Source organism: Phoca vitulina, unplaced genomic scaffold (genome assembly GCF_004348235.1).
Source record: "Phoca vitulina isolate PV1807 unplaced genomic scaffold, GSC_HSeal_1.0 scaffold119, whole genome shotgun sequence".
Classification (NCBI taxonomy): Eukaryota; Metazoa; Chordata; class Mammalia; order Carnivora; family Phocidae; genus Phoca; species Phoca vitulina.
The window spans coordinates 961223-988255 of record NW_022589822.1 but is presented as its reverse complement, the minus strand read 5'-3'; the positions used below and the strand labels follow the sequence as shown (position 1 = coordinate 988255).

Here is a 27033-nt window from a genome sequence, read left to right as displayed (position 1 = left end):
CAAACATGTACTCAGAAATATGTTCCTTCTTTCTGCCAGCTTTCTCAGAAACCTCTTCTAAAGCTCTGGTAGTCTCATAGACCAAAGCAAAAGAGTATCTGGTTGTTTAAATTTGTGTAATGAGGGGCGTCTGGGTGGCTCAGTTGGTTAAGCGACTGCCTTCGGCTCAGGTCATGATCCTGGAGTCCCAGGATCAAGCCCGACATCGGGCTCCCTGCTCAGCGGGGAGTCTGCTTCTCCCTCTGATCCTCCCCCCTCTCATGCTCTCTCTATCTCATTCTCTCTCTCAAATAAATAAATAAAATCTTTTAAAAAAAAAAATAAATTTGTGTAATGAGGTTGGATGTTATTTCTTATGTGTCATGTCTCTTTGTAGACCTCCTTCCGTAAACAGCTGTTCATATGATTTGCCCATTTTTCTACTGGGATGCTGATCTTTTTCTAATGATTGAAAAGGATTATTCATGAAGGTAAAGGATATGAACTTTTTGCTTGCCACACATGATACAAAAATGTTTCACTGTTTGTCATTTGCCTTGGAAGTTTATATTGTTTTTGAAGTACCTAATGCCTAAAATAGTGCTTGGCAACATTTAGGAGGTGCTCGCTAAGTATCTGTTGAAGGACTAACTGAATGAATACACGAATAAACAGAAGTTTTATTTTCATATAGCAAAGGTTTTCCCTGTCCCAAGATCAGACTGACATTCTACAACCTCTTCTAGAAATTTTGTCATTTTCTTACATTTAAATACAATACATCTGCAATTAGTTTCTCGTATCTGTAGTACATGGGATTGAGCTATAATTTTCTTTCTTTTTCTTTTCTTTCTTTGTACTGGAATCTCCTTACCTAACTTGGTGTCAGGGTTATTGAAGAAGTTTCATTTCTTTCATAGTTACAGTATAGAGCCAGATAACACGTCAGGGCCTAAGACTTTGGCAAGGCAACATTAGAATTCTCATTTGGGGTAAAAATTTGGGTGAGGTTAAATGACCACTTCAACTTCAGTTTAATTTCTAATTACATGGTTCTCACGACCAAAGACCCTAAACCACTGATTTATTGTCAGCACTGAAAGCCACAGTGTAACAGACTTGCTTCTTGTGAAATAGGAACTGGTGGTGATGAACTGAAACAACTACCGAAAAGGGACCACAGAGCAGCCTGCTGGGGGACCCCGGCAGCATGTCGCTGCCGCTGCCTTTTACTGAGCAACAGCGAGGTTATTTGTCTCCGTGGGAGGCAAGGAAAAATTCTTACCTGTGAAGAAGGCAAAATAAGCGGAGTTACCAGAATAGAATCAAGTCTCCAGTGACAGGCATACAGACACGAGTAAGTCACACAAATAACCCCAGTATAGCGTGGCAGACGGAAGAGAGGCAAGGCCAGTGGGACAGACTGAAGAGGCTCCATTTGGCAGGAAGACAGGGCATTTTCAGGCACGGGGCACCAACCAGCAAGGGAAGGAACCCTGACTTTGAGGTCAGTCACTCTAGGCACTTGGGGAGAGAACACTGAGCAAATCTGCTCATGGGCTCACCGCGCAGGGAGCGAGACAGACAAGTAAACAGAGGGGGTGCTCTGCAAGGGAAGGAAACTGACTTTGATCTATTTCCACTCCAACACCCGCCCTCAGCTACTGAGACAGCAGATGTGGAGCCACCCCAGCCGGGGCCTCCCAAGATGCTTCAGGGCCGGGTTACACAGGGTCTCTGGGCATATCCAGCCTGACACAAGTTGGAAGCCTTCTGCACTCCATGATTATAAAAAAAAATTTTTCTATATTTTTCGTTAATCTTTTATTGTTTAATTATTACAGGAACACAATTGTGAGATGCTGGACAACTCACAGAAACTATGTAGGAACAGAGCTATAGATTTGCTTACAAAAAAATAAAAAATACCTACATGGTGAAAGACTCCTTGAACAAAGTTGAAATAATGAATATATAGTCAGCTACAATTTAATAAACAAAACACACAAAGAGCTTCTATGAAACACTAAGATAAATATAAGTGAGTAATAAGAATCAGCAAAACATATGAATAAGCATTTGACAGAAGACACAGATAGCCCGAAATCATATAGCCAGACACCGCTAATTAAAGGTGTGATACCTTGGAGCGCCTGAGTGGCTCAATCCATGATCTCAGGGTCGTGAGATCGAGTCCTGTGACAGCCTCCATGCTCAGCGGGAGTCTGCTTGAGATTCTTTCTCTCCCTCTCCTCTCCTCCCCCTGCTGTGTGCTCGCTCTCTCTCTCAAATAAATAAATAACATCTTCTAAAAAATAAAAATAAAAATGGGATACGTTTGCCTATCAGATTGGCAAAAAATGTTCAAACATGTGCAGAATGCTGTGTATTCATTGCTGTTTACGTTGTTATTTGTAATGGCTAAAAATCAGAAAGAAACTAAATATCCATCAAAAGGGTGAATAAATTGTGGTATCAATGTGCAAGCCACACACATATCCCCCTGTTACTCTCCTTTGTTGTCATTCGTTGAGTTCCAATTTCCTCATCCCACTTACAAGTCTGAATGAAATGAAGAATAAAGTTCCTAACTCTAAAACAGAAGCTAAGTGTCAAAAAACTGAGAAGAGGCTTTTCACAAGACATCTTTCTGTAATGTAGCCCTCTGGGTCTGTTCCTTGCACAGGCTTCCCAATCTCAGTATATGGCAACTCCACCCTCCAAATGCTAGAGGCCAAAACACCCTGGAATTCTTGATTCCTTTCTTTTCTGTCACCAAAAACCAATCTATCCTAAACGCCTGCTGGCTCTACCTTCAGCATATACCTCCTCACACTGCCCCCTCCCTGTCACCTGGGTCACTGCAGCCGCCTGTCACCTCTTCTACAATCTGTGCTCAGTGCAGCTGCCAGGCTGATCCTGTTACAATTCATGGGAAATCATGTCATTTCTGTGCTCAGAGCCCTCCAGTGTCTTCCCTCCACCCTCCGAGGAAGAGCTAAAGGCCTTAGTACGCATGTAAGGCCCTGCTGGAGTCCCCCACTCCCTCCCATCCCCTCTGTGACCACATCTACTTCGTCTTCACTCCCTGGGCTCCTCGTGTAAGGAGTGTGGTATGCAGATTCCCAACCCAAAAGGTCTCTATTACAACAAGAGCAATCCCCCAAACAGGAGCTGCAGATGTTGGAAGCAAAAGGCCACATCCTCCAGTATCATTCTGTGGTACTAGTCCTAATAGTGGTAGTTGTAAAATATTAACTGGCGACATTTACTGACCACTAACGAAGTCTCTAAAACAAGAGTGAATGAGAAAAAGAATATCACCATTTATAATCCTTAATGAAGTCATCACTCGAGGCATTAAGCATCAGTGACGGCTGCAAGCACAAAAAGACAACCAGGGGCGCCTGGCCCTGGCTCGGTCGGAAGAGCACACGACTCCTGATCTCAGGGTTGCGACTTCGAGCCCCACGTTGGATGTAGACATTATTCAAAAACAAATAAATAAGGGGCGCCGGGGTGGTTCAGTCGGTTAGGCGTCCGACTCTTGGTTTCGACTCAGGTCATGGTCTCATGGGTCGTGGGATCAAGCCCTGGGTCGGGCTCTGCGCTCAGTGGGGAGTCTCTCTCTCTGCCCCTCTCCCCACCGGCATGTGCGCGCTCTCTCTCTCCCAAGTGAATAAATAAATCCTTAAAAAAAAATAAACAAGTAAACTTAAAAAAAAAGACAACCACATATGATCTCCCTCTTGACGGAAGAACAAGAATACCACCTATAGAAGGCATGAGGACTACGGAAATGGGTGATGGACTCATTACGTAAGTCTCCCAGAAAACAACATATTTGAGTGCTAACTATTACAATCTACAGGGAGGTGTGTCTCAGCATGGGACAAAGCGGTGGTGGAAACTGCTTCCCTCTCCCTTGCTTTCAACTAGCATCTCCTGTCTCTTCTCCTTCACCACCACACTTCTACTGTCCTCCCTACCCATTTCCTCCTTAACCACTTTAGGACTATTGGGAATCAGCATCACCAGAAAGAGTAGGAAGCCCCACTACGGCAGTCTCCACTGCGGCTTGTGTCCCTGTCTGCTGGAGCCCTGGGAGGCAGGGGGGCCGGCTGGCACTCCCCTGCAAAACTCACCTCTCGTCTCTCCCAGCTTCACTGACGCCTTTCCTCTTACCCTCCCAAAGTTCCACCCTAGGCCCCTTTCCTTCTTACTCATCACATTCTCTTTGAATAATCTCCTCTACCTCCATGATTTCAACTACTATCTATCTATACCCCAGAGACCACCCCTGAGCTCTGCACAAATCTGTCCAAACGACTGCCGTATGTCCCACAGTCATGTCACACTCAGTACGCCCTAACCTGAATGTGGCAGCTACAAGGACTGACCCCCAAACTCAGGTCTTTTCTCCCAGTGCCTATATGACATAATCAGAGTCCAAAAAGATCTTCACAGACTGGCATGAAGACTAACTGCAGACAAAGAAGATGAAATCTAACAGGAATAAATGTTAAGTCCTGTTCCTGGACTTAAACAAAACAAAACAGCAGTCCTGGGGATGGGATGTACAGCAACGGTGACTAAAGCCAATAATATTGTATGACAAATTTGACAGCTGCTAAGAAAGTAAATCTTAAAAGTTCTCAGCAGAAGAAAAAAATGTGTGACTTTGTCTGGCGAGGCACGGTAACTAGACTTATCGTGGCGAGCACCTCACGGTGTACACGAACGGGGAATCGTTGCTGTGCCCCTGAGACGAATATAATGTATGTGAACACAAAAAAATAAAGGAAACACAAAACACCAACAGCACAAGAACAGACTGGAGAAAAGACAGCTTACCGAAAGCGCAGAGGAAAAGTCAGTTCAGTTGACAGGAAGCTCAGGGTGAGTCAACAGCGCGGCGCGGCCGCCAGAACAAAGCTAATGGCATCTCCAGCTGCCTGGGCCGCAGCACAGCAGCCAGAGCGGACGCGAGCAGGACGGAGCAGCTCGGGCCGTGCGCACACCGGGCCTCCCCGGACGGAGCAGCTCGGGCCGTGCGCACACCGGGCCTCCCCGGACGGAGCAGCTCGGGCCGTGCGCACACCGGGCAGAAGCCGCCGGCGGGACGGTGCGGGGCCTCAGGAGGGGGAGCTGGCTGCACGCACATCGCAGGGCTCTTTCAAGGGGGCAGAGAGCGAGCTGGGTTCTCAGAGAGGTACCACTGGCACCGGATTCTCAGCCACAGCTGTCACACGTTATGTAACCAGTAACAACGTGGCCAGCACTTAATTAGACGGCCGTTAATATCCCTTCAAATCTACTTTACAGCGCTGCATTGTGACTGGTGTCGCCAACCACCGTTCTCGACACGCTCTCTCTCTCACATACCTTTTAATTAAGCACTCAACAAGTCCCACTGGCTACTTCTCTAAAATCATTCTCATCTTTTCTTCCCCTTCTGCCACATTTCTGTGAATACCCTTTCTTTTCCAGTCTCCCTCAACATTGTTTCTGTAGACCCCACAACAGTTTTTTAGCCACCTAATTAAATAACCATCTAGTTACCTGAAATGAATGGCCCCTTGAAGAGAAGGGTTTTCTGGGGGTGGGATGGGGAGAGGGAGCTCAGTGTTCAATACCACAGAAGAGCAATAAAGGGCATGAGGCATTTGCTGCCAAATGTGCTGGAGATGTGAAAGAAAAGGGATGACGAGCTCAAAGACCTAAACTCTTGGCCCAAAACATGAGTGAAAAACTTGCCTTTCTAGGACGGTGCGAAAAGAATCTTTTATCTCTTACACCCCCAGGCTGAGATAGCTCAAAAGAAACCTCAGACTTCAATACTACAAGATGCCGAATTATTCCACCAGGTCATATATGTGAAATCGAGAGCATGCTTAAGAAAGTCGGGGTGGGGGGTGGCGCCTGGCAGGCTCAGTGGGTGGAGTGTGTGACTCTTGATCTTGGGGTCATGAGTTTGAGCCCCCACGCTAGGTGGAGATATTACTATAAATAAATAATAAACAAACAAACAAACAAACAGGTAAGACTGGGAACCTGAGAATTGGAATGGAAACATCTAAGGGCATTTGGGGGATTCTGAGTACCCCAAGCTCCCACCCCCCAAAACATACTGGTGGTATCACCAAGGAGTCAGAATCCTCAGGAATGAAGGTTCAGGTCACCTCACCAGGTGAAGATCCCTGATCGGTTGAGGTACTGGCTGAGCAAAAGGGGAAGAGGACTCTATGACATTTTAGTAATTTTCTTTTTCTTTCCTCTTTCTTTTCCATACAATTTTACTTAGAATGTGTTGGTGACAATGACCTTGACTCATGACAATAGTGATAGTAGATGGTCGGCAGCACTGACAGCAGATTTCTCACCAGAACTAGTTCTGAGTTGTGGTTTGGGGTGTTTTTTCCTGGCTGTTTAACCTCAAAGCTGGTTCTCCAGCCCTTTCAACATTTTTGTGAGCTACCCAATATCATTTTGATAAGCTCCTTTTCTGCTTAAATGAGCCAGGGTCAGCTTCTGTTGCTTGCATATTAAAACTCTGACTGGTACAACATCTATATGGAGAATGTGATCAGTCTGAGTTTCCCCATCTCTAAAATACGCCAAAGCTAAAGGAAGAAATTAATCAATAGAAAAGGAGAAATTAAAGAGTTAGAAAAATTAAAATGTAGACTAATCAAAAAGCTGGTTCACGGCAAAAATGAAAATCAATAACCTAGAAAAACCAGGAGCTTAATCTAACCAACAGGGGAAAAGGGGACAGAGCAGAATTCACAACGACAAAGAAGAAATAGCTCTGGAAAGAGTAAAAAGAAACTTAATAATTTAAGAACCATTTTGTAAAATTATACACAGATGAATTTGATAGCCAGAATGAAACAGAAACTTATCTAGGAAAAGTAGAATTTACAAAACTGACTTGGGGAGACACAGACTAAACAGACAAATCCACAGAAGAAATAGGAAGAGTGGACAAAGATCTAAACACACACAAAAAACACCAGATATAGTTTAAAAGGGAATTCTGCCAAAATTTTAAAGTGCTGTTAATTCCAACTCTACTTAAAATATTCTAGAAGAGGAGGTGCCTGGCTGGCTCAGTGTCTAGAACATTTAACTCTTGGTCCTGGGGTCATGAGTTCAAGCCCCACATTGGGCGTGGAGCCTGCTTAAAAAAAATATTCTAGAATGACAAACTTCCAAATTTTTGTTATGGACCAAGTATAACCTTTTAGTCAAAATCTGCTAAACATTTGACAGAAATAAATAAAGCCAAATTTAAAACCAAAGACCAGTTTCACTTATGAATACAGATGCAAAAATCCAGTGGAAAATAGCATGCATAATCCAGCAACACAATAAAAAAAGCACGCTGTCCAGCTGGGGTTTATTCCAGAAATGTAAGGATGGTTCAATATTACATAATTTATTAATAGAATGCATTGCTTTGCTAGATTCAATGAAAAAATCATATGATCATCACTAGAAATGCTGAAAAAAATTTTTTTAAATTTAACAATGATTTTTGATGAGAAAAACAGTAATACAGAACTCAGTGGAATGTTACTAGCTTGAAAAAAATTCTCCTAGCCCCAAAGCCATTACTTTAAAAACAAACAACACAGCTTTGTTGAAGTGTAACTGCCATACAAAGAACAGTTCGATGAGTTTGAACATATCCATCACCTCCAAAAGGTTCCCTGTGTCCACGGTGTGGTAAAAACACTTAACATGAGATTACCCTTAGAACAAATTTTGAAGTGTGCAATACTGTATTGTTAACTATAGGCATTATGCTATACAACAGATCTCTAGAACTCATCCATCTTGCATAACTGAAACTTTATACCCATAGGAGCCAGCAATCTCACTTCGGGGTACATACTCCGAAGATCTGAAATCAGGATCTCAAAGAGGTATCTGCACTTCCGTGTTCATTACAGCATCATTCACAGTAGCCAAGATAGGAGAACACTCTAAATGTTCATCAAAGGATAAATAAAGAAAATGTGGTAATATCCATACAGTGAAATAGCATTCAGCCTTAAAAAGTTAATTTAGGGGCACCTGGGTGGCCCAGTCAATTGAGCATCCGACTCTTGGTTTCTGCTCAGGTCATGGTCTCAGGGGTCGTGAGATGGAGCCCCACACTGGGCTCTAGGCTCAACGTGGATTCTGTTTGAAGACTCTCTCCCTCTGCCCCTCCCCCCCACCCGTGCGCACACACTCACGCGCACGCTCTCTCTCTCTCTCTCTCAAATAAATAAATCTTTTAAAAAAAGTTAATTTAGAAATCTAACATAACCCCTGCCCCAATAATAACCGGTTTTCTTTTGAAACTAAGCAAGCTGATTCTAAAGTTCACATGGGAAAACAGAAATCAAAAACAACCAGGAAAGCTCTAAAGAAGAACAATAAAGGGGGACAAGCCCAGAAATAAAGATAGGAATTTCATATATGATGAGGAAGGGCAGCATTTCAAATCAGTGGGAGTACAGATGAACTTATTTTTTAAAAGATTTTATTTATTCATTTGAGAGAGAGCGAGCACAAGCAGGGGGAAAGGCAGAGGGAGAGGGAGAAGCAGGCTACCAGCTGATCAGGGAGCCCGACGTGGGGCTCGATCCTAAGACCCTGAGATCATGACCTGAGATGAAGGCAGATGCTTAACCGACTGAGCCACCCAGGTGCCCTAGATGAACTTTTTATTTATTTTTTATTTTTTATTTTTTTTAAAGATTTTATTTATTTATTTGACAGAGAGAGACACAGCGAGAGAGGGAACACAAGCAGGGGGAGTGGGAGAGGGAGAAGCAGGCTTCCTACAGAGCAGGGAGCCCGACGCGGGGCTCGATCCCAGGACCCTGGGATCATGACCTGAGCCGAAGGCAGACGCTTAACGACTGAGCCACCCAGGCGCCCCTAGATGAACTTTTTAAAGTAGTGCTGGGACAACTATATAGAAAATATTGACAAATTTTACTAGATACAATTTTTTTTTGCACACATGTACACACAAATTACATAAGCAAAATCAAAATACAAATGACAAACTGGGAAAAATTATACACAGCTTTTCTCACAAAGGACTTATCAGCTCCCAAAAATTGAGACTAAAAGACCAATGGTGGAGGAAGAGCACATAGGTCACAAGAAAATAAATAAACAGGTCAAAAAATGTTCAGCCTCCCTCTGAATAAAAGAACTGCAGGGGCGCCTGGGTGGCTCAGTCGTTAAGCGTCTGCCTTCGGCTCACGTCATGATCCCAGGGTCCTGGGATCGAGCCCCACATCGGGCTCCCTGCTTGGCAGGAAGCCTGCTTCTCCTTCTCCCACTCCCCCTCTGCTTGTGTTCCCTCTCTCGCTATGTCTCTGTCAAATAAATAAATAAAATCTTTAAAAAAAAAAAAGAACTGCAAATGAAAATGACACCAAAATACAATTTTTCACCTATGAGATGGCAAAAGTCCCACAGTTTGACAACACATTCTTTTGGCAAGGCAGTATTGTACTTTGCCAGTAGGAATGCAAAATGGGACATTTGGTAATATTTACTAAATTTATAGATTCACAGACCCAGCAATCCCAATTCTGGGAATCATACCGAATGATATACCTGCACAAGTACAAAATGTCACATACATAAAATTCTATTAGTTGTGGCAATAGTTGCAAGAAGAGTGAAAACCACCCAGATGCGTAAAATAAGGAACTGGTTGAATAAATGTGGGATAGCCACAAAACAGAATATCATACAGCTGTCAAAAACAGTGAAGACTGGGGGGCCTGGCTGGCTCAGGCAGTGGAACGTGTGACTCTTGATCTCAGGGTCATGAGTTCGAACCCCACATTGGGGGTAGAGATTACTTAATAAATAAAGGTTTTAAAAGAGTGTTAAAAACAGTGAAGAACTCTGGTCACTGACATGGAGAGAATTATAAATTTTTTTGAGAACTTTTAAGATCTTAGCAACTTTCAAACATACAAATCAGTATTACTAACTAGTCACCATGCTGTACATTACATCTTCAGGACTAATTTATTTTATAACTAGAAATTTATACCTTTTGACCACCTTCACCCATTTCACCCACCCTGCCCCGAGCCTCTAGCAACCACCATCTGTTCTCTGTATGTATGAATTCAGGGCTTTTTGTTTGTTTTTGTTTTTAGATTCCACATATAAGTGAGATCATACACTATCTGTTTTACTCTGACTTATTTCATTTAGCACAATGCCTTCAAGGTTGATTCATGGTGTACAAATGGCAGGATTTCCTTCACTGTGGCTGAATAATATTCCATTGTGCACATATACCACAATTTCTTTATCCATTCAACCACCAACAGACATTTAGGTTGTTTGCATGTCTTGGCTATTATAAATAATGCTGCAATGAACATGGGAGTGCAAATATCTTTTTGAGTTAATGTTTTTGTTTCCTTCGGATATATTCCCAGAGGTAAAATTGCCGGATCATAGGGTAGCTCTATTTTTAACTTTTTGAGGAACCTCCACACTGTTTTCCAGAGTGGCTGCACCAGTTTGCATTCCCACCAACAGTGCACAAGGGCTCCCTTTTCTCCAAATTCTTGCCAACACTTACTATCGCTTGTCTTTTTGGTACTAACCATTCTAACAGGTGTGAAGTGACTTTGCATTGTGGTTTTGATTTGAATTTCCTTGGTGATTAGTGCTGTTGAGCACATTTTCATGTATCTGTTGGCCATTTGCATGTCTTCTTAAATCAACAGACTACAGTGCAGAATGGTATATACGGTAAGCTACCTTTGTGTGAAAAAGGGAAGAATAAAAAAGCAAATACATATTTTCTTGTATTTATATAAAGAAATACTGGAAGGGGGTGCCTGGGACACTCAGTTGGTTGAGCAACCGACTCTTGGTTTCAGCTCAGGTAGTGATCTCAGGGTCGTGAGCTCAAGCCCCCTGTGGGCTCCGCGTTCAGCAGGAGTCTGCTTGAGACTCTTTCCCTCTCCCTCTGCCCCCCTCCCCGCTCATGCTCACACTCTCTCTCAAATGAATAAAAAAATCTTAAAAAAATACTGGAAGGATGAAGGAAAAAACTAATAAAAATGTTTACTTCAAGGAAAAGGGTGATCAAGATGGATGAAGACAGAGGTGCGGATGAGGTTTCTCAACGTATATTTTAAATATACTTTTCATTTTTGTGGGGCGCCTGGGTGGCTCAGTCGTTAAGCGTCTGCCTTTGGCTCAGGTCCTGGTCCCAGGGTCCTGGGATTGAGCCCCGCATCGGGCTCCCTGCTCAGGGGGAGGCCTGCTTCTCCCTCTCCCACTCCCCCTGCTTGTGTTCCCTCTCTCGCTGTGTCTCTCTCTGTCAAATAAATAAATAAAAATCTTTAAAAAATACATACATGCTTTTCATTTTTGAAATATGTAAACATATTATTACCTATTCAATACCAGTTTAAAAGCCAAGACAAAAGTGTAAGGAAGACAGGAAGATCAACTGAACAAAACTGCCCCAAAGTAGACTTTGATCTTACGATTTATGTTGCATTTAAGACCACGTTAGAGACACAGAAATACAAATAGCTTTTACATATGCAAAGATGCTCAACCTCACTGATAAAGAAATTCAATTAAAACAGAATACCACTCATCAGCTTTTGACTTTGCAAAGATCAAAACATTTCATAACATTTGAGGGGTTGCAGAGGGACAAGCGCTTTCATGCACTGGTGCTGAGAGTGAAAATTGACACAGCCACTTAAGACAGTAATTTGGTATCTATTGGCATTTTATATTCACATACACGTTGACTCAGCAATTCCACTTCTAAGAGTTTTTTCACAAGCATAATTGCACAAAACCACAAAGACCGATGTACAAAGATATTCACTGCAGCATTGTACACAGTAGCATGAAGACTAAAAACATGAAAATGTCTATCATGGTACCTCCATACAGTGAAATATGAAACTGTCAAAAATAATGAGAAATATCTATATGTGCTGAAAGGGAACAATCCCTAAAATATATTGTTAAGAAAGGGGTTATAAAATAGTGACTACAGTATGCTACCATTTATGCAAAAAATATGCTTGTACATGCATGGAATATGTATCTGGAAGGAAGAAGCTGGTCCCAATGCCTGCAGCTGGAGAGAGAAACCAAGTGGCTGGCACAAAGGGGAAGGAGGGAAACTTATTTTAATATGCTTTGATTTTATATCAAGTGCATATATTCCTTAAAAATACAGTCTCTGGCAACAAAAAAGAAGAATGTACAGGGGCGCCTGGCTGGCTCAGTCAGTGGAACGTGTGACTGTTGATCTCGGGGTCGTGAGTTCAAGCCCCATGTTGGGTGGAGAGCTAACTTTTTTAAAAAAAAGTAAGATATGGGGTGCCTGGGTGGCTCAGTCGTTAAGCGCCTGCCTTCAGCTCAGGTCATGATCCCGGGGTCCTGCGATCGAGCCCCGCATCGGGCTCCCTGCTCCGCCGGAAGCCTGCTTCTCCCTCTCCCACTCCCCCTGCTTGTGTTCCCTCTCTCGCTGTGTCTCTCTGTCAAATAAATAAATAAATAAATAAAATAAAAAAAATTTAAAAAGTAAGATATGTATAGAGGAAAGACTGCTCAACAAATGGTGTTGGATCAGTTGATTAACTGTAAAATAAAATCATACCCTCATCTTACACTAATATAGATACCAACTGAACTAGAGAAATTAAAAAGTTAAAAAAAATGAAACCAGCCAAGGTGATGATGACCATGTAAATCTGAAACTTTCAACATATCCTCTAAACACAACTCAGAGGCTGAGATCATCCAAATGTCAAAAGCTAAGAACAGAAATGAATAAACACCAAGAAGAAATAAAATAATAAAACAAGAGTTGATTAAATTCAGAAAAGAAATAGAAAGGGTTTCTGTTTCTGCCTAAGATGTAGAAAGTTGCAAGGAATATCCCTTCCACCCTGACAAGAAACACAACAAAACACAGAATTTTCATTTTCTTGAGCTCATCCAGAGCTGAGGTCACAAAGCCCCAGGGTAGACAGGACTCATGGCAGCAAGCCCCCTTGGTGGTGATCCTAAATATAGAGACTTCCAGGTACTCTCAAAGCCCACACCCCAGAACACAAACCCAAGTACTGGCCTTCCTCTTCACCGTAACAAGAAACAGGTTCCTGCAATTAAAACAGATGTTTGCCGGGGTGCCTGGGTGGCTCAGTCAGTTAAGTGTTGGACTCTTGGTTTCAGCTCAGGTCCTGATCTCATGGCTCATGGGATCGAGCCCTGTGCTCAGCGGGAGTCTGCTTAGATATTCTCTCCCTCTGCCCTTCCCCTGCTTGTATTCTCTCTCTCTCTCAAATAAATAAATAAATCTTAAAAACAACAACAACAACAACAACCAGGGGTGCCTGGTGGCTCAGTCGGTTAAGCTTCTGCATTCGGCTCAGGTCATGATCCCAGGGTCCTGGAATCAAGTCCCGCATCGGGCTCCTTGCTCAGCTGGGAGTCTGCTTCTCCCTCTGCCCCTTCCCCCAGCTCATGTGCTCTCTCTCACTCTCAAAAATAAATAAATAAAATCTTTAAAACAAAACAAAACAAAAAACAACAGCAACCAGATATTTGTCAACAAGATTCTCATTTCAGCTGAAGACACTGTTCAATCTGCAATAGAATTTCTCACCCTTGGACTACTGACATTTTGGGCCAAATTCTTTGTGGTAGTCATCGCCCTGTGCACGCAGGCTATTTAGCAGCATCCCTGGTCTCTATGCTCTGGATGCTCGCAGCACCCTCCCTACCGGTTCTAACCACAAAAATGTCTCCAGATGATGCCAAATGTCTCCTGGGGATAGGGTTGACATACTTATACTAAAAAAAAAAAAAAAAAAAAAAAAAGAACTTGTTTTTCAGAGCGCCTGGGTGGCTCAGTTGGTTAAGCATCTGACTCTTGATTTTGGCTCAGGTCACAATCTCAGGGTCCTGGGACAGAGGCCTGCATCGGGCTCCACACTCTGTGGAGAGTCCGCTTCAGGATTCTCTCTCCTTCTGCCCCTCCACCTTCCCTAAATAAATAAATAAATCTAAAAAAGTACTTCTTTTTATCATCTGAAATTTAACTTTTTATTTTTTGCTAAATATGGTATCCCTACCTGGCACCCCCACTGAAAACTATTGATCTAGACCCTCAAATACAAACATGAGCAGAAAACCAAGAATCACCAAGCATTTGAAGAAGATGAAACTGAATTCAAAAAGCTCTTCTTCAAATATGGCAAATATATTCTTCTGCCTCAGGGCCTTTGCACTTTCTGTTCCCTCTTTCTAAAAATCTGTTCCTCTAAATATCTGTATGGATGTGAGGGAGAAAGCCAGGATATAATAAATATGCTAGGGAAAATTCTCACAAGATAAGATATCCAGAAAAGATGGGAATGCTGATGTGAAAAGGAAACAGTTCTTAGAAATTAAAAACATGACCACCAATCAATGGGCTGAGCAGCAGAAAGTTTACAACTTATCAGTAAATCAATGAGCTAAAAAGCTTGACTTGAGTCTCTCAGAACACTGAGCAAAAAAGGACAGGATGATAGTAAGTATGAAAGAAAGATTGGGACATATCTGGAGAGTAGATCTACTCCTCTGATTCTGGGACAGGACGACCAACTGTATTTCTCAGACTCCCCTTCTGGATGTCTTGCTGTTGGGTTCTGCTAATGGGAAACACTGGTGGAAGAGTACAAGGCAGGAAAAAGGGAGATGGGACTCTCAGCATCCATCAGTATCCCTCCAGTGGCAGAAGACAGCACCAGCTCCAGCTGCCAGCTTCCTCTAGCCATCTCTGAGGCATCAGCACTAACTACATTAGCACCCTCTTCATCAGGAGTCAGAGCAATAGACACATGGCTACACGTACCCCTCCTGTAAGCTCTTAGCTTGTGGTCATGCCAAACTTCACCTTTATGCCCCAGTTCTTTCAACAGTAACTGCTTTCTGTAGTTACTAATAGCTGAATGCCTCCTTTTTTGATCTTCTAGCCTTCTAATATCTGTGTAAACCATAGCCTATATGGAATTATCTCTGTTGAATACCTCGTATAGCTTCTGTTTTCCTGTCTGCAGCCTGACTGATAGTGTTTATTACCAGAAGTAGTCCTAGAAAATGAACTCGTACAATGACCTTGAACTACAGACAAAGTAGAATTCAGAGCAAAGAATAATATCAAGAATAAATAAGCTAGTTTCATAATGATGGGTTAATTCATCAAGATAAAATAACAATCCTAAACATGTATGCAACTCATGACAAAGTTTCAAAATATGAGGCAAAAACTGATAAAACTTCAAAGAGAAATAGACAAATCCACAATTATAGTCTGAGATTTCAACACCCCTCTTTCAATCGGTAAAACAAGAAGACAGAAAATCAACAAGGATGTAGAACTGAGCAACACTATCCACCAACTTGACCTAATTGATATTTATAGAACACTCCACCCAACAATAAAATGCACATTCTTTTCAAGTGCACACAGAACATTTACCAAGATAAACCGTATATTAGATCAAGTCTCAACAAATTTACAAGGATTCCAACCATACAAAATATGTTTTCTAACTACAATGAAATGAAATTAGACATCAACAACAGAAATATGCCTACAAATTAAATACCCAGGTCACAGAAGAAATAACAAGAAAAACTAGAAAATATCTTGAAGTGAATACAACATAACAGAATTTCTGGAATGCCACTAAAGAAGTGCCAAGGGGGAAATTCATAGCACTGAATGTCTCTATTAAAAAATAAGGTGTGGGTACTGCAGAAAACAATATGGAGTTTCCTCAAAAAATTAGAAATAGAACCACTAAAAAAAAAAATAGAACTACCATATGATCCAGCAATTCTACTTCTTGGTATTTACCTGAAGAAAACGAAAACCCTTATTTGAAAAGATGTATGAACTCCTATGTTCATTGCAGCATTATGGAAACAACCTAAGCGTCCATTGATAAACAAATGGATAAGGAAGATGTGGTACATATACACAGCCATAAAAAAGGATGAAATCTTGCTATTTGCAACAACATGGATGGACCTAGAGGGTATTAGCTAAGTGAAATAAGGCAGACAGAGAAAAACAAATTACCCTATAATTTCACTTATATGTGGAATTTAAAAAAATAAGACAAATGAACAGACAAACAAAAAAGCAGAAACAGAACCATAGATACAGAGAACAAACTGGTGGTTGCCAGAGGGGAAGGGGTTGGGGGAAGGGGCAAAAAAGGTGAAAGGGGAGTGGGAGGTATAGGTTTCCAGTTATGGAATGAATAAGTCACAGGGATGAAAGGTAGAGCACAGGGAATACAGTCAGTGACATGGCATGGTGACAGATGGCAGGGGCACTTGTGCTGAGCACAGCATAACAGAGAGACTTGTCAAATCATTATGTTGTACACCTGAAACTAAGCTCACATTGTGTGTCAAGTATAGTTCAACAACAACAACAACAGAAAATAAGAAATGTCTCAAGTCAATGACCTCAGGTTCTACCTTAAGTGAATTTCAGAAAGAGTGCTGGCTGTTGTGTGGTCAGTGCTAAGGGAAAGAAGCCAAACACAAAAGATCATACGTTCCATTATTCCATTTATAGGAAATTATCAGAAAAGGCAAATCTATAGAGACAGAAAGCAGATCACTTGCTGCCTGGGGCTGGAGATGCGAGTGAGGATGGACTGCAAACAGGCCAAGGAAATTTTCTCAGGGGATAGAAATGGTTTAAAACTGGACTGTAGTAATGGCTGCACAGCTACAGATTTACTATAAACCATCCAACTCTAGACTTACAATGGGTGAATTCTATAGTGTGTGTGTGTGCGTGTGTGCGTGTGTGTGCCTCAATAAAGCTGTCTTTAAAAACCATTGGAATGTGTGGGAATGCATTCCAAGGACAGTAGGCCAAGCAAGACAGAATATAATTCCAGATCAAGCTAAATGTGTTGATATGGGTGTGCTTACCAGAGCTTCTAGATTTAATGTGTTAGCTCAAGCACTTAGAGTGTTCTAACAGTTTGCCTGACAAAGACATGGACTAAATGGTGACTACATTCAATGAAGTTGAGATACTAGAGGTTCTTTTTCATTATGTAAAAGGAGAAACACAAAGGCGTAGGGAGGTAGAAAGATGTAATGGATTCCCCATGTGTGGCCTCTTCACTCACCCATCTCCACCATATCTCCCGAAAGAATATTTTAGGAAAGTCAGATGATAAATGAAGTTTTGACCTAATTCAATCTCAGGGTGGGCCCATTGAGTTTATGGCAATTTCTCCAGTTCTTGACTGTGTAATTGGAACAACATCCCTGGCAACTGATCAAATCCCTATATCAGCCTTCTGATCTGTGGAGTGAGGACTTTGATAGTAGGAAGGGCACAAGTCATTGGAACTCCCCACACTCACTACCAGAATAGCAATTCAAAAGCAACCCCACATGCTTGGAGGAACTGCAGAGATGAGCCACCAACAAAGACATAAATATGTCCCTGGGATGCCTGACCAGCTCAGTCAGAAGAGCATGCAACTCTTGGTCTTGGGGTCTTGATCTTGGGGCTCATAATTTCGAGCCCCATGTTGAGGTTAGAAATTACGAAAAAAAAAATAAATTAAAAATAAATAAATATGTCCCACATATTCAAGAAGGCAGAGGAAGAATTAGCATATTAAGGAGACATGAAAAATAAAAAAGATAGAAATTTAACTTCTAAAGAAGAAAAATATAAGGTCTGAAATGAAAAATACACTGGATGACATTAACAGCAGATTAGACACTGCAGAAGAAAAGACAAGTAAAAAACTGAAGATATAACTATCACCAAGAAATAACTATAGACCAGGGCGCCTGGGTGGTTCAGTCGGTTAAGCGTCTGCCTTCAGCTCAGGTCATGATCCCGGGGTCCTGGAATCAATCCCTGTGTCGGGCTCCTTGCTCAGTGGGGAGTCTGCTTCTCTCCCTCTCCCCTTGTGTTCTCTCTCTCAAATAAATAAATAAAATCTCTAAAAAAGAAGAGAAGAAATAAGTATAGACCCACAGATCCAAGAAGCTCAATGAAGCCCAAGTACAAGAAACATGAAGAAAATAACACCAAGGCACATCATAATCAATTTACTTAAAACCAGTAATAACAGCAGCTAGGAAAAAAAACACGTATAAAGGAACAGAGTAAAAATGCACATGAGAAAACGGTAAAGCAACATCTTTAAAATACTCAAAGGGAAAAAATTAAGCAAAAATTCTTTACATACCAAAAATATCATTCAAAATTTGAGGCAAAATAAAGTTTTTTTCTGACATAAAAAAAGCTGAAAGATTTCATCACCAGCAGAGTTGCAGAACAGGAAAATGGTTCCAGATGGAAGTATGGATATTCAGAAAGAAATGAAGAGTACTGGATATGGTAAATATAAATACATTTTTCCTATTTAAATTTCTTTAAAAGACAACTGTTTAAGGCAAAAAATAACACTGCAGTGTGGCTTTTATAAAATGTAGAAGTAAAATGTATGACAACAGTAGCACAAAGCCTGAGAGGGGGTAAATGGGAACATACACTTGTAAGTTTTTTTATACTGTATGTCAAATGATATAGTATTACTTTAGGGTAGACTATGATCAGTTAAAGATATACACTATCCCCTAAGGCAACCACTATAAAAAACACAAAGAGGTATAGCTAACAAAGAAAATTAAATGCAATCATAAAAATTGCATTTAAAATTCAGCCCCAAAACAGGGCAGAAAAGAGGAAAACTGAAAGAAAGAATAAATGAGACAATTAGCAAAATGTATATTGAAAATACAAAAAGATCTAAAGTTGAAGGTCACGTGGACATTGAGAAAGAAGCCTTGGCAAGCAGCCCCTATCCTAAATAGAAGATATCACTAGAAGAATCTGAAGACAGAAGACAAAAGAGTGAGATCTTAAGGTGTTGAAAGCCAAAAAACTTGTCAACCCAGAATTCCATGCCCAGTGAAAATATTTTTCAAAAATGAGGGAAAGTAGACATCCTCAGGGCACCTGGGTGGCTCCGTTGGTTAAGCATCTGACTTCGGCTTAGGTCATGATCTCAGGGTCCTGGGACCAAACCCACGTCGGGCTCCCTGCTCAGTGGGGAGTCTGCTTGTCCCTCTGCCCCTCCCAGCCAGCTCATGCTCTCTCTCTCTCAAATAAATAAATAAAATCTTTAAAAATAAATAAATAAATAATAAATAAATAAATAAATAAATGAAAGCAAAATGCAAAGTCAGAATTGGAAATATACTGTTATAAGGTCCTTACACTATTCATGAAGTGGTATATTATTATTTAAAGGAAGACTCCAATTAATTAAAGATGTATATTTTACACCCTAGAGTAACTAGTAAAAATTAAAAAGTTATGATTGTCAAGTTAATAGTGAAGATAAAATTGAATAATAAAAAGGTTTGATTAACCCAAGAGAAGGCAGAAACAGAAGACAAAGGAAACAAAGAACAGATAGAACAAATGGAAAACAACTAGCAAGATGGCAGATTTTATTTGAAACATTTCTATAATCACATTTTATGTGAATAAACTAAATATACCAATTAAAATGAAGAGGGTAGGATTGCATAAAAAAGGCAAAATCCAGCTATATGCTGTGTGTAAGAAACTCATGTTAAATATAAAGACACTTGGGGCACCTGGCTGGCTCGGCCTGTACGGCATGCAGCTCTTGATCTTGGCATTGTGAGTTGTTTGGTTTTTTTTAAAGATTTTATTTATTTATTTGACAGAGAGGGAGAGAGAGTGAGAGCAGGAACACAAGCAGGGGGAGTGGGAGAGGGAGAAGCAGGCCTCCCGCTGAGCAGGGAGCCCGATGCGGGGCTCGATCCCAGGACCCTGGGATCATGACCTGAGCCGAAGGCAGACGCTTAACGACTGAGCCACCCAGGCGCCCCTTGGAGTTGTGAGTTTGAGGCCCACGTTGCGCACAGAGATTATAAATAAATAAATTAATTAATTAATTAATAAAATTTTAAAAAGAGACAGATAAGTTAAAAATAAAAGAATGGAAAACGATATAACATGCAAGTACATATCAAAAGAAAGATGGGGTACTTATATTTATATAAGAAAAAAATAGACTTCATGGGCGCCTGGGTGGCTCAGTCGTTAAGCGTCTGCCTTCGGCTCAGGTCATGATCTCAGGGTCCTGGGATCGAGCCCCACATCGGGCTCCCTGCTCGGCGGGAAGCCTGCTTCTCTCTCTCCCACTCCCCCTGCTTGTGTTCCCTCTCTCGCTGTGTCTCTCTCTGTCAAATAAATAAATAAAATCTTTAAAAAAAAAAAGAAAAAAATAGACTTCAGAACAAGAAATGGCATCATGGATAGAGAGAAACATTTAATAATGACAAAAATTCTCCAAGAAAACCTAATAATTCTGAATGTGTTCAAATAACAACAGAGCATCAAAATACATGAAGCCAAAGCAAACAGAACTAGAAGGAGAAATGTATAAATCCATAGTTAACAGATGGAAACTTTCACACTCCTTTCTCAGTACTTGACTGTAAAAGTAAGCAAAAAAACAGTAAGGATACAGAAGAACTGAACAACAATATCAACCAACCTGACCTAATTAGCATTTATAGAACACTCTGCACAACAAGAGAAGAATGCATGCTTTTTTCAAGTGCACATGTAATATTCACCAAATAAAACTTTATTGGGAGCCATAATATAAACAACAAATTTGAAAGAATAAAACTCATACAGAGTTTGTTCTTAGATCATAATGGAATTTACTAGAAATTAAGAACAGAAAGATATCTAGAAAATCCCCCAATATGTGGAAATTAAACAAAGACTTCTAAGCAACCCTTGGGTCAAAGAGGAAATCTCAGGGGCGCCTGGGTGGCTCAGATGGTTAAGCGTCTGCCTTCAGCTCAGGTCATGATCCCAGAGTCCTGGGATCGAGTCCCACATGGGGCTCCCTGCTCAGCGGGGAGTCTGCTTCTCCCTCTCCCTCTGCTTCTTCCCCTGCTTGTGCTCTTTCTGTCTCAAATGAATAAATAAAATCTTAAAAAAAGAGGAAGTCTCAGAAGAATATTAAGTAATATTTTGAAATAAATGAAAATGAAAATATAACATATCAGGGGTGCCTGGGTGGCACAGTTGGTTAAGTGTCTGACTCTTAGTTTTGGCTCAGGTCCTGATCTCAGGGTCATGGGATCAAGCCCCACATCAGGCTCCCCACTCAGCATGGAGTCTGCTTGAGACTATCTCTTCCTCTCCCTCGGCCCCTCCCCCCACATTCTCTCTCTCTCTCTCTCTCTCAAATAAATAAATAAATCTTAAGAAAAAGAAAATACAACATATCAAATTTTGTGGAATGCATCTAAAGCAGTGCTTACAGGTAAGTTTATTAAATTCTTATATTAGGAAATATGAGTAATTAGTAATTTAAGCTTCCACCTTAAGAAAGTAAAGATAAATTTAAATCCAAAGCAATCAGAAGAAAGTATATAATAAAGATAAGAGGATAAATCCATGAAATGGAAAGCAGAAAAATACAGATCAATGAAACTATAGGCTGGTTCTTAGAAAATACCAGTAAAATTGATAAAACTTACCCAGACTGATCAGGAAAAAAATAGACAAGAAAGAAACTACAATATCATAAATGAAAGAGGAAGCATCACTACAGATCCTATAGACATTAAAAGGATAAGGGAATATAACAAACAACTTTATGACAATTAATTCAAGTACTTAGATGAACTAGAGAAAATCCTTGAAAAACATTAACTACCAAAGCTCATTCAAGAAGATATAAGTAATCTGAATAGTTCTATTACCTGTTTTTTTAAAAGATTTTATTTATTTATTCATGGGAGACAGAGAGAGAGAGAGGGAGGCAGAGGAAGAGGGAGAAGCCGGCTCCCCACAGAGCAGGGAGCCCAATGCGGGACTCAATCCCAGGACCCCAAGATCACAACCCGAGCCAAAGGCAGACGCTTAACTATCTGAGCCACCCAGGCGCCCAATCCTATTACGTGTTAAAAAGAAATTATATTTGTAGTTAATAACCATCCCACAAAGAAAAGTCTAGGCCCAGATGGTTTCACCAGTGAATTTTACCACTTAAGGAAAAAGGAATAGCAATACTACACAATATCTTTCAGAAAATTAGAAAGGGGGGAAACACTTCCCAAATCATTTTATGAGGCCAGCATTATGCTAATATCAAAGCCAAAGACAGTACGAAAAAGGAAAACTACTGACCAACATCCCTCACAAAGACAAATATCCTCAGCAAAATAAAAGCAAATTAAATCCAGCAATATATGAAAAAAATAACATATTACAACCAAGTGAAGCTTATCCCAGAGATTCAAGGCTGGCTCAACATGCAAAAATCAATCATCAGAATAATTCACCATAGTAACAGACAAAAAAGGAAAAAGTATACTATTATTTTTGTAGATGCAGGAAAGGCATTTAACAAAATCCAATTCATAAAAAAAGTCTCAGCAAACTAGCAATTCAAGGGAACTTCCCTGACTTGATAAAAGGCAACTACAAAAAGCTTACAGCTACCATACTTAAAAGGTAAAAGACTAAATGCTTTTCCCCTAGGATCAGGAAAAAAAAAAAAGTCAAGGATGTCAGCTCTCAACACTTCTATGCAACATTGATAGTACCACAGGTTCTAACTATAAACAAGGCTACTAGAACTAAGTATGTCAGTTTAGCAAGGTTGCAGAATACAAGGTTAATATACAGAAATCAATTGACAACCTGATTCTGAAATTGATATGGAAAGGCAAAGGACCTAGAATAGCCAAAACAACTCTGAAAAGAAAAACAAAGTTGGAGGGCTAAAGCTGCGCGATTTCAAGAATTATTATAAAACTACTGTCATCAAAACAGCATGGTATTAGCATAAAGATGAACAAACAAATCAATGGAACAGACTACAGAACACAGAAATAGACCTACAAATCACAACCAATTCATTTTTAACAAAGTTACAAAAGTAATTCAATGGAGTAAAGACAGTCTGTTCCATAAATGGTATTGCAACAAAATGAGTAAGATAGAAAATAAACCATAACGTAAATATCATTCCTTTGACAAAATTTAACTCAAATGGATCATCGATCTAAATATAAAATATAAAAGTATATAACTTTTAGGAAAAAAAAGAGAAAATCTTTAGGACCTAGGGCTAGGCAAAGAGTTCTTAGATTTGACACTAAAAGCACAATCCATAAAGGAAAAATTGATAAATTTTAAAATCCTCAAAACTTTAAAATCCTTGTTCTACAAAGATACTATAAAGAGAACGAAGGGAAAAAAAAAGAGAGAGAGAGTGAAGCGGCATCTGGGTGGCTCAGTCAAGTTAAGCGTCCAACTCTTGATTTTGGATCAGGTCATTCATTATCTCAGGGTTGTGAGATCGAGCCCGGCCTTGGGGGCTTCGCGCTCAGTGGGGAGTCTGCTTGTCTCTCTCCTTCTGCTCCTCCCTCCCTCCCCCCCAATGCGCTCTCTCTCTCTTTCAAATAAATAAATAAATAAATAAATAAATAAATAAATAAAATCTTCAAAAAAAACCTAAATGCGATAATAGAAGTCAGGTCCTTAGTGTAATGCATGACACATACAAACCATTCAATAAATGTGAATTATTGGGGCACCTGGGTGGCTCAGTGGGTTAACTGTCTGCTTTCGGCTAAGGTCATGATCTCAGGGTCCTGGGATGGAGCGCTGTGTGGGCTCCCTGCTCAGGGGGAGTCTGCTTCTCCCTCTCCCTCAGCCCCTCCCCTGCCCCCACTTTTGCTCTCCCTCTGCCTCTCTCTCAAATAAACAAGTAAAATGTAAAAAAATAAATAAATGTGAATTATTATAATTTATTATCATTATTGTTACAGCATTCTTTAAAATTGAGAAAATAAAAGACAAATGTTCATCAATAGAAAAATTGTTAAATTATGTTACATCTATTACAAGAATCTTAGGCAATGGTTTAAAAGAATGAAGTAAATTTATATGTACTAATCTGGAAAGATGTCCAGAATTATTGTGAAAAAAGCAAACTGCAGGACAATTTGTATAGTATGATCTCATTTGTGTAAAAATAAAATGATATGTTTTGAAGAAATTTTTCTAGAATGATACTCAACAAACTGCTAGCAGTTGTTATCCCTAGGGAGGGGGAGTCGAATGAGGAGGGGTTCAGAGAAAGGGGGTCTTTCACTTTTTATTCTACTTATTCCTAGATTGTTTGAATTTTTACCAGAATATATTCCTATATTTTTGAAACAGAAAACACAAAAGAGTCAACTATCTTTTAAAAGAGCAGTGATAAAAATAACTTTCTGATTGCCTTGGCTCATGGATTCAAGAGGATGAAGCACGAGCTTACCTTGGACTGAAATATTTACCTAAAAATAGACTCAGCTTCCATTTGTAATTTAACAAACATGAACCGAGTGCGGCTTGTTGGCCTAGCAGAGCAAAGAACTGAGTCATTGCCCCGGCTGTGCCGCTAACTAGCTTTGTTATGTTATCTTGTTACAAACGTTAGACTGTGGACTTCTTAGAAACAGGGATCAATCTCTTTTCTCGGTCTCTCTAGCCCCGTGACACAGGGCTTGATTCAGAGTCGGCGCTCAACTGAAATAAAGAATTACTCCTCACGGCAATATCGGAATTAAAGGTGGCTGTGTAGAACAGCGCTGTCCATGCCCCGTTGAATCGACACATGATCGCCATCTAGTGGCAGCAGGGATTCCTGCGGAAGCCGGAGACCCGCAGAAACGGACTAGGTGTGTTCTGGGATGCCTTTTAACAAAACACCACTGCCTCTCTAAAAGAGCATGACCCTCAGAAAAAGTTGACAAGCACCAGCTAAAAGGTCATGGTTTATGTCTTGGAGTGTTGGTAAGATGACATCTAGGTACTCCTGTGTTTTAAGTCTCCTCCATCACCATCCCATCATCAGATGCCCCCCACACCTATAAGCTGCGCAAAGGCCACATTGCTACATCTCCATTCCAACCAAAAACAGCGAACCACATATGGTAGTAGGTATGTACATCCATGCTTTCCCCAAACTGATGAAATACTCATAACCTTTCCTAAGCCAGTCTGGTCGGGACAAGATACAAAACAAGACCAGAAAAAGAAATCTTCCATAAACTTTGCCCTCCAGGTGCACCATCTTTCTGAATCATCAGAAATCATCATGAGAGTGAGTGCCACTCTGAAAATATCTAGTGAGCCTTTAAAATGTCTCACATGCCAAAGGGCCACAAGGAAACCCACCCTGAGTTGGCTTTGTAAGTACCTCTTTGTGACAAGCCCTCACCTGCCCCTGCAGATTTCAGGGAGCAGGTTTTCTTCTCTTGCCTCCTTTGAGTACCAATGAGTCTTCCAAGTAGCTTCATTGATAGGGAAGCAGCTGAGTGATAACAGTCTGAGAAATACTAGAGCTTGTGTTTATGGAGTAGGGGACTCAAAAAGAATAATGAAAGGACACACTGGTAGTTAACCTGAAAAGTGTCCCTGCTAAGTTGAACAACATTCTTCTAAAATGTTGCTCAGCAGACGAACGCCCGGCTGGCTCGGTTGGTACAGCATGCAACTCTTGATCTCGGGGTTGGGAGTCCCAGCCCCGCGCTGGGTGTAGAGAGATCACTTTTTAAAATCTTTTAAAAATTAAAAATAAATAAAATAAGTAAATCTTTACAAAGATTTTTAAAATGTTGCTCCACAGAACAAACAACAAAAACTTCTCAAAAACTCCTAAGAGAGGGACACTGTCTAGTTCAGGGTCAACGGGGAAAGTGGCCGAGGAAATTTAGGATCAGAAACGGGTCCTGTCATGATTAAAGTCTTTACAATCCCACCTCCTGCAGTTTGACACAGTATGTGCCTCGGAAACGTGGGAAGAAAAACAAAGGTGCAATTCGGTGGAAACGGGGACACCGGTTTGGGAGCACGGCACACACAAGAACACCTTATTTGGGGCGGGTTGCTTTGGAGCAAAGCCAACACGGGTGCGTTCGTTCCTACCACCGTGTTCTGGAGTTGCAGAGAAGTTAGGAATTATGACCAAGATGGATCCATCCAACTACTCCCGGCCTAAAAACAGCAAGAAGCCCTAATATCTATTTATATGCAATTCCCTGAGGGCCGAAGCGGTTCTTCCTAAGGGCTGGAGAGCACTCCGTAACAATCAGGTCTTGCGGCGGAATGTTTTTAGGACCGTGTCCTGAGCGTGCCGACGGAGATAATGCACTCTTGAGCGGTCGGCAGTGCATTGAAAATGGAAATGGAAAGTGTAGGAAGATGCGCTCTTCCGAGCGTCCCGGATTTCGTACTAGCAAAAGTCCTTGGTTCCTGCTGGTACTCGGAAAGCGCGGTGTCAGCATAAAGAGCAGAGAAGCGACACCATGAGAACCCATGAGCCACCGTGGAAGGCTCCAGAAGAGGAGTGTCCGCTGACAGCCACACGAGAGAGCGCCCCAGACGGTGCAAGGGGAGTCCGGAGCCTCGGCGCCCGGCCGGCCCGCCAGGCCCGGTCCCGCGGCCCCTCTCCCGGTCCCCCCCCCCCCCCCCCCCCGCGCGCCGGCCTCCCCGCCGCAGACCGGGAGGTCTCCCCGGCCGCCTCCCTCCTCTCGGCTCCGCGGCGCTCCGGAGCCACCCGGCCCGGCCGGCCGCGGGGCGCAGCGGCCACACCGGCTCGACGTGCGACTTCGCCGTGCGTCCGTCGGCCCGGCCCGAGGACGCCCCTACTCACGTAGCGCTGCAGCTTCCTCTCGGGGGGCGACTTGACGAGCCAGCCCGTGCACACGGCGTCGCCCGCACTCATCGTGGCCGCCGCCGCCGCTTCCTCCAGCTGGGTCGCCGCGGCAGGAGGAAGTCGGGCCGGGGATGCCGGCGGGGCGGGCCCAGCGCCGCCCGCCCAGCACCGCCCCGAGCCCCCGCCGCGACCCCCGCCCCCGGCCCGCCGC

At 41.7% G+C, this 27033-nt stretch overlaps 1 protein-coding gene across 2 annotated transcripts in view; it reads right to left on the bottom strand.

The window, feature by feature from the left end:
* GAB3 (GRB2 associated binding protein 3) overlaps positions 1–26891 on the bottom strand; it is an 89784-nt gene extending 62893 nt beyond the window's left edge. The window contains exon 1 of one of the 2 annotated variants that reach the window (XM_032398749.1): positions 26820–26891. In XM_032398749.1, the coding sequence (XP_032254640.1) occupies positions 26820–26891 (72 nt within the window). Of the gene's footprint in view, positions 1–4833; positions 5024–26819 lie in introns of those variants that run through there. The other variant, XM_032398748.1, reaches the window with a different exon arrangement.
* Between the last annotated feature and the right edge of the window lie 142 nt (positions 26892–27033).